Raw genomic sequence first — 15,758 nt, forward strand, 5'->3', positions numbered from 1 at the left:
TTGTACAAATGACACAACCATGGTATAACTAGGATACAGATGTTTATGCCAACAAATTTAACTATACAAATAATTATTAAGCATCAACGACATACAAGCAATATTCTAGGTGTGAGGGATCTAAACAAAACAGTCCCTGCCTTCAAGGGGCATGTCTGTGTGCATGTGTGTACCTGTAACAACTTCTGTTTTTGATTACAATAAATGCTTTAGGATGTATTGGTAGTACTGGAGAATATAGCATAAAAAAGGGAACTGATCTACTCAGTTCTTTGAAGCAATACAAGTAACAGTAAATGAAAGTAATCGTATTAAACTTTAAATTTAAAGAATATGCAGGGATGAAATTGCTGAAGTGAACTATGCCATTCTATATTTTACAGTGGTGAAGGGTAATCATTTATTTGAGTTCATTTTCTAAAGTTTTTGATTAATGATAAAACTACATCGTACAAATCAAAATCTATCTATATAGCTTTTGAACTATTTTTGGGGTGATCTTCTGAACACTACATTCCTGATCACAATTTCTTGATTTATATCCAAATTTTTACACATTGTCATAATGAATATTTTGTTTAAAGGTCATAATGAATCTGATGGCAACATTTAATTTGTTAGAAGGAATTGCACCAATAATGCTGCAGTTCCTTGAATCTAAAAAGAATACAAACTAAGTCTCACTTCTGAAATAACTGTATCTTTTCATGCTAGGAGATAAATACTATGAAGTATCATTTTTTAAAGATACCTTATCTTTTAACTGGATTGCAAAAGATAAAGTTTTAAAAACTGTACTTTTACATGGGAAAAGTTTAATACACATGAAAAAGTTTCTAAAGATGGTTAATTAACTGAACTCAGAAAAGGGAAAATACAGGTATGTATTTAAAAAAAACCCCAACAAATTGTGATATTTAAAAGAAACCCTGAACATCACTTTTTAAAAATTCCTTATCCCAGTATATAAAGTTTTTTTTTTTATGTTAAACACATCAATGTAACATTAAGTAGTCAAAGTTTAACAAACAAAACTTTTAGGAACCAAATATTTTCACAAAACTTTAACTAGAAGAGCAGGTATTAGGCAACTAATCAAATTGTTGTTACCTATGAACAATTAATTAGAAGTAACTCCTCAGTTCCAGGTGGTGACAGCAGAAACTCTCCTTTCTTATCAATGACCTCACAAAACCAGATTTTCCTATAATCATTGTTAGCCAATGCCAGTAGTCCTATGTGTGCCCTATACCCCTTTCTTTATTCCATGTGACTCTACATTAGTCCTGAGAACGTTTTAGAAGGCAGTGGTCAGTGAGCTTGCCTCAACACTTCTTAACCTTTTGGGCAGTATTTACAGGCCTAGTTCATCTCTTTCTGTCCTTCCCTGTCACAAACCCTACCTCCCCAGTTCAGCTTTTCACCTCAGTCTCTTAATTACAATGATTAAATATCCAGGAAAGACTAATTTTTCATTTTCTTCTGAAAAGAACATGAATCTTTTTTGAGGGGGGTATTCAAATATCTGCCATTTATATGCGACTTTATGTTTGCTTACAGGGTTTAAATGGGAAAAAATAATATGAGCTTGTGTTGTTTGCCCTTCGTTGTCAAAGAGGACCGTGACATCAGGGAGGTGATGCTATGACTTGCAAGTGAATTGGATTTAAGTGAGGGAGAGTTGTGTAGTCACCAGCCTCACTTTCTCCTCCGGAGCTATCTGGGTCCAGTGGTGAGGTATCAATCAGGAGGACTGGAACTTGCCCTGGGATGCAGTGGGAGACCTTGGCCTTTTTAAGCTAAAGTCTTTAAGAGATCTCAGTTTGATTGAGGCAATGCCCATCCAGTGCTTAAGGCTAGGGGTGAAACAAGGCAGAGAACTAGCATACATTAACCGTGTCCACCTAAAATAACTTAACTAATTCAAACTTTTACAATTTGAGCCAGCATTGTTAATTCTGGTATTTTGTATTTGATACTTACAAATAACTACACAACTGCAGCGGCAGCTCTAACTGCAAACTTTACCTTTTATGACACTAGTTTAAATCTAATCTTACTGTGACAAAGAAAAATCTCATGCTAACCCTTTAAAAATAAATGAAATTACTCAATTCATCTTCCTAAAGATTAAAGACTGGTAAATAACTATCTAATAAAATTATGCATTTGCCTCAAACATTTGATTCCATTTGTTTGTATACATGAATAAATTATATACATATATATTATATATATATATATGCTTTCATCATTTTGTTCTGAGTAACACCAACCATGCAGACAGTGATGCGCCTTCATTTCCTTTTTGATCTTCCTCAGAAAATGACTGTCAATTTGTGCTAACTCTTCGGCTCAGTACAGCGTGTCTTCTAGTCTTTCTTTATCAGGTTTTGTGCTCTTACCTTTTACTTTTAAAATCTTTTCTATCTTTTCTCAATTTTCTTTTCTTTTTCATTTTGCTATTACCCTTGATGATGAAATCTAAACTTTTCACCTAGTCTTTTTCCTTGCTTCTCTCCTCTTCAAGGAGATCCTGTTAACAGAGTACTTATATTGTGACTACTGCCACTTAAAATGAAGTGATGTTCAAATTTTAGGAAAACTAGGCTTTCACTGCTAGTTGACGCAATATTACTTCAAAGAGTCTGCTTAGTCTTTGAATTCAGAGATTACTTGATGGCAGTTAGGGAAAAAATACATTATATATACATAAACAGATATAAATATATTTTTTCTACACATACACCAAGAAGATACTATCTTTCAACACAGATATGGTAATAAAGAAATTATTATCAGCAATCAAGACATAGCAGCAGTGTTCTATAAATCATAATTCTGAACCATTACTTCATTCTACAACTTTCACACTTCACATTTCTGTTGCAATTTTAAAAGAGACCCAGTCCATGGATGAAGTTAGTTGAGTTCTTAGATTATACTCTCTATGTTGTCAACATAAGTTATTCTGAATGGGCTAAAAATAGGGCAGAAAACCTACTTCACTACTGGGCTTTAATTATGATGAGACAATGTTATTTACATAGAATCACAAATTTGACATTAGCAGGGTATGGATTTTGTGGTACAATAAATACACTCTAGTAGTAAAACATGATAAAGTGATACTTTAAAATCCTATTGCCTAGGAAATATGGCGAATCCTAAAAGCTCAACATGCAGGAAAACAATGATTCTACTACATTTAACATTAAAATGTAATGTTCATAACGCAGTGCTGGGGAGCAAACAAAGAAGACCGGCATCCTCCCTTAGACAGATCCGAGACTACAATGTCTAATTTGAAAACACGGAGAAGTACTAAGAGAGTAGTTGAAATGCCCTTCGGGCATCAACGAACCATTTTAATTATTAAAACATATTTGCTCTATTTAGTGGTATTTGGAAAGCTCATGAATATAGTTCCCTTATTCTTTTTTGTAGGTTATCAGGAAATAATAATAGCTAGCATCTACATGGTGCTTCAATTATATGAGAGCCTGATAGGAAAATGAATAGGGATAACAGCAGATAGAGTCTGAGTGATTCTTAATAAATGTCAGTGCAGCACAACAGCAACCACTGAGTCAGAGAGACATAGAAGGGTACAAGTACTGCTTTGAACAAACCTAAGTATGACTATAGGCAAGACTCAACCTTTCAGTACCTGAGACAATTCTCTAAGATGCCAAGTTATATATCTGAATTGCTGGAAAGGAGACAGAAAATAATCACAAGTTCAGATGGGAAAAAGTTATTCTTAATAATCCATAGTCCTTTATAATTTTTTTCATTCTAGTTTTATGAGTTTTTCATAAAGTCTCAACACAATATTTCAATGTTATGAACTAAATTTTTTTAAAAAACCCCAACCCATTCCAATACAACACCTAAAAATACATGTTAACTTTAAGAATAGTTAACACTGTACAGGTATTGAAGTAATACACATATATATCTTACCAAAATGAAATGTCCTTTCAATGCTAAATCCTGCAAGCTTTGTGATGCTAAGACTAGAAGTCAGGCCTTCTGACTGTGACAGGGTCTTGTGAACACAACTGTTACTTAAGTTTCTAGTTTGACTGCATTTGTATCTCATCAGCAAAGCAATATTCACAAAGGTTGAAGCCTTGGAAATGAAAATTCCTACAATACCTAAAAGAGTTCTCAGTACATTCTAAATATTCAACAAATATTGGTTAATCAGTGGAATGAGAATATTGAATGTTTAAAAATGGAATTCTACCTGGTCATAAAAACATAGCAATAGATACATTATGGAGGAATTTTTCAATATAAAAGGATTCCTTAAATTTTTCTGTCTAGATCAGCATTTATACACTTAAAGTCATGAATGAGAAGTTTTGGGGTAGTTTAATAGAATGTTTCATTTCTAACTATTATCATTCCCATGACTGCTGAAGTTTATTGCTTTGAAAGTTTTTTTGACCTAGTTACAGGAACGTCAAAGGTCATCATTAGTGTCACCAGGGATCACTTTACTTGGCCTTTTGGCAAAAAGTGGGAGGTGACAACTGGCAAGTTTGGAGGTTAGCGTTTTTTGGTATGAATTTTATAGGAAGCAGCAATGGTTCTAAGTTCAAAGACAAAATGAAGTAAACTTATTGACTGTTGTCTGTGGGGGTAATACTTTTTTTTTAACCTGCAAAAGGAAGGAGAATGTTTGTGAGTATCTTACTATTTTTAAAAAGCATGGTACCTTTCAGCATTGTAAAGTGCTTCATCCTGCTCTTTTAATAATGGCAAAATATTTGATTTAAATTACGAATATCTGGAATAAATTATAACTTTAAATGGTAGGGAAGGGAAGAGAATAAACATTTACATATACCTCACTATTTGCCAGGTGCTATTTGGTGCTTTTAAAATAAATATTATCTTATTTGATCCTCACAAAAACCCTGGGAGAGAGGTACTATCATTATCCACATTTTATGTCTTTAGAAAGAGGCAAACAGAGGTTAAGTGATTTGCCTAGGATTACACAATTAGTACGTGGCTGAGGCTGGATTTGAACTCAGGACTTCCTGATTTCAGGCTTACCACTTGCTCTACTGTGCCACCAATTACCTCTAAGTATGTGCTTTAAAAATGTTTCCTATGTTTTTATCATATTCTGGGAAAACGTTTTCCTTGGTAATCAGTTTCAAAAATTATAATATAAATGAAAGGAATTTTAAAAAATTTATAAATACTACAGTTGCATATTTTTTCAGAAATGTATTTGTTGCAAAAATCAAATGACTAAATAAGTAATAATTGGTTATTAAAATACTTTATGAAGACAATATTATCCTAGTATTAGTACAGATTTCGTAACAGTTGCTCACTAACATGGTGCCAAACATTTATAGAACATCATTTACTGAATGATTTTATTTTAGTTCAACAGATGATGTCCCTGAAAAGTTCATTTCCCTTAACACCTGCAAACAGTTCAAATCTGGGTATAAGTCTGCAAATTCAAGTCAGTCTGTGGGCTAAGGTCAATATCTGATGTGTGATATCTTAAAAAATAAAAACCTTTATTTTGTGGAGAAGAAAGTATTATTTAAACCACATTTATGACTGAAAGAATGGGTTTCAAGGGGAGAGCAAATGTTCTAATATTTCTTTATGTTTTTTTTCTGAAGTTGCACATAGATACTAAAGACTTGTCATACAGTGACAGTAAAATGTTCTGTTCTAAATCTTTTGTGTGTAGTGGTTCCATTTGTATGACAAAAGCTCTTTTTAATTGCCTCTAATTATTTACTGTACAGACTGGAGAGTAAAAATGTTTGGTTTATCCACTTAAAGACTGGATGTCTCTGGTGTTAGAGGAATAGGAGAATAACATGTTTTGCAAATAGAAGTGCTGAGTTATCTTCTTTACCAAAGCCAGAACCATCATTACCACACGATGTCCTTATAGGCAGATATTAGTTAGCTACTACGTACAAAATGTTCAACTATTTGTCAGGATTTTAGAGAAATACAGACTTCCTATTGTGAGGATGAAATATTTCTGGTTTCCTGCTACCAAATCTAAGTGAATCGTAAGTCTGAGTTGGGTTAAATCAGTTTTATACTATGAAGTAAGAAAAAGATATAACACAAATTGTTTTCCTATCTACAAAAACTTCTTGCAAGATTTAGAGACCAAAAATTATATATTTTCCCACCATACAAGTGGCACCTGTACTACTATCTGTTTCTAGTCAGAAATGCATTTTTCTACCAGTTTTTAAGCTTCTTTTGAAACTTTACAAATGGAATTCATGCTTTTATACGTGGAAAAAAAGGTCTGAGGTCTCATACGAATTTTTTCTAAATTGAACAGTAGTTTCAGGAAGGGGTTTTCATTAAATTTATGTGACTGAGTTGAGTTAATAAGAACCAGCTACATACAACCCTAAATACCTCCATGTGTTAGGAAGGGCTAGGATTTTCCTATACAGAGACTCCATTCAGAACACAGAAAATACCTCCAATATATAATAATAATGTTATTTAACTTCTCTCTTCTGCTCTAATATATCAAGCTGGAAAAAAGATGGAGAGGCACTCTCAAGTGGCAATAAAGTTGCCCACCTCATGAAACTGGGGAGGGCATAATGTTTCTGGGCCTCCAATTGCTGCTCAATCCTTATTGCCATTTACTGCCATTAAAACTTACCTTTGCTCTAGTCCCTTTGCATGACACCCAGGGCTTGGTGGCTGCAGAAGAGGTGGCCATGCTTGGATCCCAGGTGGGAGGCCTCCTGAACCTCCTTGGCTTTATAGACACCATTTATTTTACACTCACTGTCATTTTGGTAACTACAATCACCTCTTCATTCATACTTCAGTTTTGGGGGACAGCAATGAGTTAAGAAGAAACACAATTTCAACCACTATAAAACCAATCATACAAGTGACATCAAGCAACAATTGATTGATAAACAAGGCTGGCATTGACAATAAGTATAACATAGAGAGATTGATATACCTTCCCTTCCTCAGTGTTTTGCTGACATGAATTGTGAACTTCTTCTTCCCGTACTAATTTGCCAGGCCATGAAGTTAGTCCTTTGATTTGGCCCCAGACCAAGTCGCCAACATTAAACGTCCTTGGTCTATAGTGTATTAGCTCATTTGAAGAAGGGGACTCTGGGTTCCTTAGGTCATCTTCACTACTAATGCTTTTCGCGTCCGAAGGGCTAGGCACACACCCATTAATGCTTTTGGCATTAAAATCTCCATTAAAATGGAGATAGTCTTTAACTAGAGAACTTTCCAGGCTATTTGAGGAACTTGGGGATTGCTCTTCCATGACTAGGTCTTGCTTTGAAGCGCTCAGCAATTCTCCAAACCCTCTGCCCTGTTGAGGCCTATTGCCATTAATATGTGCACATCTCTCCACAGTGTTCTCCAGTCTCTCCTTAAAACTCATCATAGTTCTTTTGTAGTTGTTATACCTGAAATTTTCTTCCAACATTTTATCTCCTTGACAGTTTCTTTGTGGTAACAGAATAGGATGCTGTTCTCCTGGAAGTAATGGCAGTGTGGAGATATTATTGGGCCTTTCATGACAAGGACTACTGTGGATATGGGTTGAGTGATCTAAGAATTCCTCACACTTCCATCTGTTTATCTCTCCACCAGGACTCTGCTCTCCTTCCCACAGTTTTTTAGGTGTGTTGCAACCTGCTGATTTGAAATACTCAAATCCATCTCCCTCGCTTGAATTCTTCCCATGTTCCAGATTTTTTGGGAGGCGAGCCCCTCTTACATTCCTTAGCCTACTGTCATGATCTGCAACACTAATGTTTCTTCCATGAATTACTGCACTGACAGCACTAGAGAGATTTAATGGGTCACCAATTGAGGCAGTGAAGGCACTCATGGCACTCAAAGCTGGAATGGGGCTAATCTGAGTTGTACTGCTGACTGCAGTGGTGATGACAACTTGCATTCCTTTGCTTGCAGCATCTACAACTGCTTTGTAAATTGCATCTACTGAAGCATCACCCTGACCAGCCACACTGAGGCTATCCTTTGCCTGTTGGCCCAGTGTTGGCTCAGTCCTCTGTTGCAACTCGCAAGCTGTATCTTGGAAAGGAGGAAGTGTAGTGTTAGAATTCTCAGGAAGTGCTGTCAGACCACTTTGAGCGCTCATTCTTTTGTTTAGGAGAGCTGCATCTTCCTGCATTCTCACCTTAAAGAAATATATAAAACAAACAGTGAGAGAGAGAAACACTAGGATTCTCACTGAAAGAGACAGATTTTCACATTTTAATTGATAATAAGGATGTAAGAATGAAGGAAACACAGATAATAAAGAGATTCAAAAAATGAAAAAAAATGACAACACAGAAAGCCATAAGACAGTATTTTGTTATTACAGGACAGGTATTTCAGTAAGAAAGATAAGGGTTTTTTTTTTTAAGGAATGTTAATATCTTAATTTCTACTAACATTTCTATAGCAACCAACTTTGAGGGAAATAAATACAAAATGTTTATAAGTGATTGCTCTAAAAACTTAATGTTATATACTTTTCAATCAAGGATTTTATGAGGGAAAGAACACAAAGTCAGCACTGTTTCAAATTCAAAAGGGGATCAGGCAATTTGAAACAAATGTTAATTTACTAAAATGTCTAGTAGTTCTAGAATAAATAAACAGTTCTAGACTGTCTTTTATTAACAGTAAAACGTTATATCATTCTGAAGTTTTCAGATGGAAATAATGTGAAATACTCGACAATTTTCCTAACTGTTCTGTAATGCAGCTGACAAGTTTCATGGAAGTGTGTTAGCCACTGTATATTACCACTGATTTATTGTGATCAATTTCTTGTGCCAAGTTAAGAAGTTATAAGGAAAGCATAAGAAATGATAAGTTTTTGAAAATATTTATTAAAAAAAAAAACCAGATCAAGGACCTGATTTTTACTTGGCAAACTGAGGAAAAACAACTAATAATCCAATCAATACAAAACCTTTTTATCCTTTAAGAGAAAATTTTTTTATTCATTCTTCATTTTCCCCTAAAGCTGATGCTCTTGGGAACCCAAAGCAATTAAGTTTTCCTGTTTTGCTTTAGGAGCAACACACCTAAGTTGTGTACTATAGTCTATGCTAGTTGGCGTTGAGAACTAGTTCATGCAGAGTTTGGAGAACAGTCAGTGGACTGCTCCTCCTACTTACCTTTGGGGTGAAGGCAGGCCAGATTCACAATTGTGTTTAGGGCTACACAATGGCCTATACTTAAGGCTGTTGAGAGGTGAGGGAAGGGGGGAGGGTTAAGGACAAGACATTTTTCCACCTTTATAAAAACCCATTATGGATATTCCTCTGTGAATTTAAATTTCTTGTCCTCTTCCCCAACATGGAAGAGAAGTTGAAATATTAATAAACTGTGATTTTGAGTGACTTCTTTTTATTTAAAACCCAATTCTTTATTTTATTAAATGTTTCTGAATATTTTGATTTTACTTTTTCTAATGTTAACATTATCCACTTTGATCACAAATACTTCTTTATTAGCATACTTTATAATGGCATATCAGCATCTTATTACAATTACTAACAGATCTCAGAAGATTACAAAAATAATGCTAATAAAAGGAAGTAATACATTTAAATGTTTCATCATAGACATTATGATTAAAATTATCTAGGAAGGAAAGACAGCACAGTGTAGTTTAGACTACTGGGTTTGTAGTTCAAGACCTAGCTCTGATATTCACTAGACTTTGGGAAAATTATTTAACCCTTTTGAATTTCAGTTTTTGACCTGGAGGAACACAATATGTGTACTGCCTATCCTCAGGGCTGTTATAAGGAAAAGACTTTACAATTTGAAAAAGCCTAGAAAATATGGGTTAACAAATTTGACAAGTACTGCTACTCCTACTACTATGACCCACTCCTCCTTGTTACTATTGTTATTATCAAACAGAAGGAAAAGAACTCCAAAGTACCTGAAAGTTTTGAAAAAGACAAGCCATAGGGTTTGAACTGTTGCCTGGACCAGGAATTGTGGGCTGTCCTTGAAACGTCTGAAGGTTCTGGTACCCATGGAGAAGCTGCTGCTGTTGCTGATTTGAAGGAAACATTTGATTGCTGTTTAATAGTGACTGTAGATGAGTCAGTTGATGGTTATTCAAAGTATTGTTTATTGATGACATGTCACCTGTAGTTTCAAAAATACAAAAATGTAAGTCAACATGATTTGTGAAAAAGTCCTTAAGCTTATGTTTGAGACCAGAGCCATTCCTGAATCAAATACTAAATGCTGGAATTACACAGGTAATCATTTTTCCCCCTCTCTCAACTCTAAGAAAGATATAAGGGATGACTGCACATGTTATTCACATCGTATGGGCACCACTTCTGATCACCCTGGCTTTTCATCTTCCATTTGATCAAAACTTGTAAAAATTTGGAGGGATTGTTTTATTAAAACTATTTTAAAACTTCCTTAAAATTTTTGATGTTGTATTTAAAAGCTTTTAGAAATTATGAAAACATTAAGCTGCATGTCAATTTGTCCTCATCTGAAAATGCAACTGTGCAATTTTTGCTTATCAAGTTCATTAGTAAAGTCCCAATCTTTAATTGATGTCAAATAAAATTAAACAAACAATTTAGAAATCTGTGTTTTTGATAGGAAAAGTTAGTTATAACCTAAAAATTTTTTAAAGTGAGCAACTTTTACAGTAGGGGAAAACTTTTTTTTAATTTAAAATTTATTTAAAATTAATTATTAAATTAAAATTTATTATTATGGAATCAGGTGGGTATAACTTAGTAAGTACATTTACTTTTTTAAAAAACACTAATTAATTTATGGAGTAAAATAAGCATTTCCATAGCATAGTATGATAAAAAAGATGATTGCTCATGAAACTGCAAATCTGTTATTAAATTTATTTTTAATACCCTAAATTAGCCTAATTTGAAATGGATATATGCATAGCGATTCTGAGGCCAAGGTTTTAGGAATTCTCTTATAACTTGAAAAATAGTGATTTCAGCTGAGCATGGTGGCATATGCTTATGTTGGGGAAAGAGGCCAGTAACAGGATGGACCTGCAACAAGTCAAAGCTCCCATGTTAATCAGTAACGTGACTTCTACCTTGGATGATATTGGGAGATCTAATCTGAAAAAAAAATATTGACCTCATAATACTTTCTAAACTCATTCAATAAGTAGACTCATTGAATCTGATTTTAATGTCAAAAACAGATTATTATGATTAAATGCAAAATGAATGTCTAGAAATCTGAAACTATATGCTAACACTTCTTTTTTTGTGGAGGGATGTATCTACACGAATCATTTTTTTTTAACTAATAAAGACATGAAAAAGAAAAATGTCTGAGAAAAGCTAGTGGCAACATCTATTGGGGCAGTTGGTTACCTTGAACTTGTGTGAATTTGTATTTTGAGTGCTTTATACGTGATTTTGCAGGCTGTACACTTAAATTTTACTTATTTTAAGTTCCTTTGGAAAATATACCTTCAAACTAGCCTGGTCTAAAGTACGGGACTCGTACTAACCCTGTGATGCCACAATGAATACAAGTATAACTAAAAGCTGGTTGTTAAAATGCACCTATGTTTTAGTTATCTGAAACCAATAGTTATCTGACTATTGAATCATGGGAGTATTATATTTCAGTGGTGTCAGAATTATCAGACAAAAGAAAACAAATTCAAAAATGGTATTTCAATATTGCTGGAAGGAGGGAGGGGGAACAGTCATTTTAAAATGTGCATGATTACACTCGCGTGTTTTAGTTTTTTAGTCTGTAAGCTATCTGTGACAAAACAAAAGCATGGCTTACACTAATGTGACAAAATGGAGTTTTTAAAAAGGAGAAAGTAGAATTAAAAAAATTTCTTTTGTAAAAATCTGTGAAAACATTTAACTTACCAAGCAGACCCGTCCCCAGTAGAGGGTTAAGTAGCTGTGGCACCACAGAGTTACTGTTGAGTTTAGTTGGACCAGGTGTATTCCCAGCATTATTAGATATGTTCAGCAATGTTTCTGCCATTGACACCACTGCTGTCCCACCAAGTGTTGAGACAGTCAGTGCTGCCACTGCTGATGATGTAGTGGTTGTGGTAGTGGTTGCCTGGGAGGAGGTTGCTATGGAAACCTCTGGAGGATTAGCGGTGTTGCCCGATGTCGAGTTCAGGACACCTCCCAACAGCTGGGGATTCAAGGCCATTAATCCTGAGGCCCCAGTGACAGAAGGGAGGAGCAGGGGGCTAGAAGTAGTGTCACTGCCTGAAAAGCTTGGTAAAGGGCTCCCCAAGGGGTTGGTTAAAAGGGTCTCAGCTCTGTTGCTGTCTGACTGACTGCTTGGCAAATGGTCTGGTGGGGTTGTCATCTGTGTTAATGAGGGTAAAGGGTTATTTTGCTGTTGCAACAGATCTGAGATGGTCAGATTGAAAGATGGCAGGGGAAGCATGGCAGCTGCTTGGGCTTGGTTCTGAAGCAGGGCGGCTAAGAGCTGAAAATGAACAGGTTGCAATACCTGCCCATCCACGTCAGCGGAGAGAAAAGCTAAAGCAGCGTTTACATTCGGGTTGAGAAAACCTAAAGGGTTGAGGTTGACCTCAGACTTGCCTTCTCCTGCTGAAGGCTGCAGGATATTTAATAGATTCTGGTTTAGGAGATGCTGTTGATTCACTGGAAGAGAGATAGGTAGAGAACTGAGGAGGCTGGGGTTCAAAGGGTGCGGAAGATTGTTGTTCGAAGGGCTGTTTTGTGGAAAATGAAGTGCATGCTCCTGGCCAACAAAAGGAAAATCGCTCCCAATGGGCAGCTGACTCTGCAGTGGGTTTCCTGCGGCAGTGGTAACTATAACACCATCTTGAAGAACAGATGTTGTCTTTGTGATGGCGGGTTGGTTGGTGCCAGCTATGGCTATGGATGATGATGGTCCTGAACCTCCTAAAATACAAAAGCAATCCAAATTAATTATGACTACTGAAGGAGAATTCACCATAATAGTTTCAAATGAAAACCACTTCTAATAATCCAGTACAATAAAATCTCATAAATATAAACTATCACTTTGTAATGATGACAAGGTTATTTTTGCTCTTTAGAAAAATAGTTAATTTGACCTATTCAAAGGACATGTCTTAAAGAACTTTACACACTAAGAAAAGGATGCTAATTTCAAGTAAATTTTAATTTTTGGCTGGAGGATAAGGCACCTTTATTTTGCAGAATTTTGTTAGCAGTTGAAGTTACAACGTGTTTTTACATATAACACAACTTAATTTCTTAAAGAATATGTCATAGCTGGTGTTTTTTCCCTCAGCAGGTAAGCAGCTGTATACACACACACACACACACACACACACACACACACACACACACACACACACACTAATGGGTATAGGCAAACTTATGAAAAGTTGTTCATTTGTATGTGAAGTATGTTGTTCAACTTTGACACTTAAAATGAGTAGGAAAAAAGGAATACTGCATGTCTCACAAAATTTTAACATGCATTCTTCCCCTTTGACTTTGTTTTAAATGTCTGTCTTATGCCCCCTGTACACACTTCCTATCCTCAAATTTTTTCAATTAGTAGGCAGATTTTAGTCAGGAGTTGTCCATTTAAAGTTTTGTATTTTACCAAACATTGTATGGCTAACCATTATGAATCAGAAAATAGCACATTCTTTAGATCCTAAAATAGTTTCAAATAAATCATTCCAAAATTTTAACTGTCTTCTGATTTTTTTCTTTTTCCATTTATTTAATTAGATTACTGGCAAAATATTTTTAGGTAGATGGGGCTGATAGGTTTCACTAATTCAAACTGGCCAACCTCAAATACTTAGAATTAATGAGATCTGACTACATATTCTTTCTTATCTTAAATACTTATTGATTAATAATATCAATGATTTCATATTTTAAAATGAAAAGTTGCTTTGAATAATTATAAATAAAATTTCATAAGACATTTCACTAAAACATGTTTTACTAATCTTCCAAAGAGTCTTTCACAAAAACCCTGCCTATATTTTCCATACTTTACATGTCATAGATAGATCACTTATTACCGTTGCATGCGTTTGTTTTAAAGAAGCTTTTTAAAAAATCAAACTGTGACCTACACCTCAATATTTTGAATTATACCTTTTGCTTGCTTCATTAAAATAGCTACTGAACCAATATTAATACGTACATAAACAGATTAAAATATTTGTTGTACCTTAGAAGGTCAATAAAAATGGACAATTCAAGTATATCATCTTTTGCTGAAGTGTTGAGACATGAGTATTAGGAAATAGTAGCAAGGAATAGGACTATCTAATGTGCTTTCACATAAGGACTCTGGAGGGAATAGGGTAGGGAAAGACATATTAGGTTTACAGGTCATTATAAGTTTTTTAAAGTACATAAAATAGATGACAGAAAAAAGGAAAATAACCTTTTTCACACATATACAGATATTTCTGAATTATTAAATGAAATAATTCTAATCACACTGGGCATCCTACTGAGTACTACTGAATGTTGACATGGGCATATAGTACAGAGTTCCTTAAAAATTAATTCTGGCTTGCTATAAAAGAATAAACATTTAAAACATTTCATTGTACGTTAAAGTCTATTATTTCTTTAATAAATATGTACTTAATAATATTGCATTTGGAAATCATCTTTTAAAATTACACAAAAATCATTTATTGGCAATTATTATCACTCATTTTTCATGTCTTCCAAAATAATATTTAAACTTACACAGCACCTTTATTTTAAAGTAAAAAATATAATAACTCAAGTATGAGGATAAAGTTTTTTCTATGAAGATTTTTCACAAAGGTTACTTTATTCACCTTTTATTTGCCACCAACAAACCACCATATTTAGAATTCAAGGGAGAAGCAATTTTTTTTTTTTTGACATTACTTAGAAAGTCCTCCAGCCAAAACTACTAAAAGAATGAGGCTAGGGGAAATATTATCACTCGGCCAAACTTTTTTTTGTATTCACTGATGAGGTTTTTGTCATAAGTTTTAAAACATCTACTTGCATACTTCATCTGCTTATTTAATGGATGATCTAGGGTTATTAACTAACAGGTTCAGTGGTTGATTATTATATACAATACTCTTTCAATAAAAAGTAAAGATAAGGAAATCAAACATGTTTTATAACATCACTTATAGAAATAATTTTTTCTTTTGGAGCAGTGGAAGGCAGGGCATTTAGGTTAAGTGACTTGCCCAAGTGACAGCTAGTAAGTGTCAAGTGTCTGAGGCTGGATTTGAACTCAGGTCCCTGACTCCAGGGCTGGTGCTCTATTCATTATGCCACCTAGTTGCCCCTGGAAATAATTTTTAAGGAAATTTATCTTTTCAAAAGTTTCCTCATCTAAGTGAAAGTAATGATTTATAGTAGCCCTCATATATGTTTTCTTCATTTTTAATCTATTACCATTACTTATAATTATTTTCCTACTCAGTGGATACAGCATTGGTAGTCAAGGAGACCTGAGTTCAGATCTGGCCTCAGATACTTACTAGCTGGGTGACCCTGTTTGCCTCAATTTCCTCATCTTTAAAATGAAATGACAAACCATGCCAGTGTCTTTGCCAAGGAAACCCCTAAGTGGGGTCACAAAAAGTTGGACATGACAGAAAAACAACGTGGTAGGAATCAACCTCTCAGTTTTCATCCTTTCTGACCTCTCCACAGTCTTTGATCACCTCCTCCTGAACA

At 34.6% G+C, this 15,758-nt stretch overlaps 1 protein-coding gene across 3 annotated transcripts in view; it reads right to left on the reverse strand.

Moving 5' to 3' along the window:
- The window catches only part of MBD5 (methyl-CpG binding domain protein 5), a 438,611-nt gene that overhangs the window by 16,750 nt on the left and 406,103 nt on the right, over nucleotides 1–15,758 (reverse strand). For 2 of the 3 annotated variants that reach the window (XM_072613158.1, XM_072613159.1), the window contains exons 11-13: nucleotides 11,937–12,962; nucleotides 9,977–10,188; nucleotides 6,998–8,206 (exon numbers count right to left, since the gene is read on the reverse strand). In XM_072613158.1, coding sequence (XP_072469259.1) covers nucleotides 6,998–8,206; nucleotides 9,977–10,188; nucleotides 11,937–12,962 — 2,447 coding nt within the window. The remainder of the gene's footprint in view (nucleotides 1–6,997; nucleotides 8,207–9,976; nucleotides 10,189–11,936; nucleotides 12,963–15,758) is intronic. The other variant, XM_072613160.1, reaches the window with a different exon arrangement.

This window comes from Notamacropus eugenii, chromosome 5, assembly GCF_028372415.1.
Source record: "Notamacropus eugenii isolate mMacEug1 chromosome 5, mMacEug1.pri_v2, whole genome shotgun sequence".
Lineage (NCBI taxonomy): Eukaryota > Metazoa > Chordata > Mammalia > Diprotodontia > Macropodidae > Notamacropus > Notamacropus eugenii.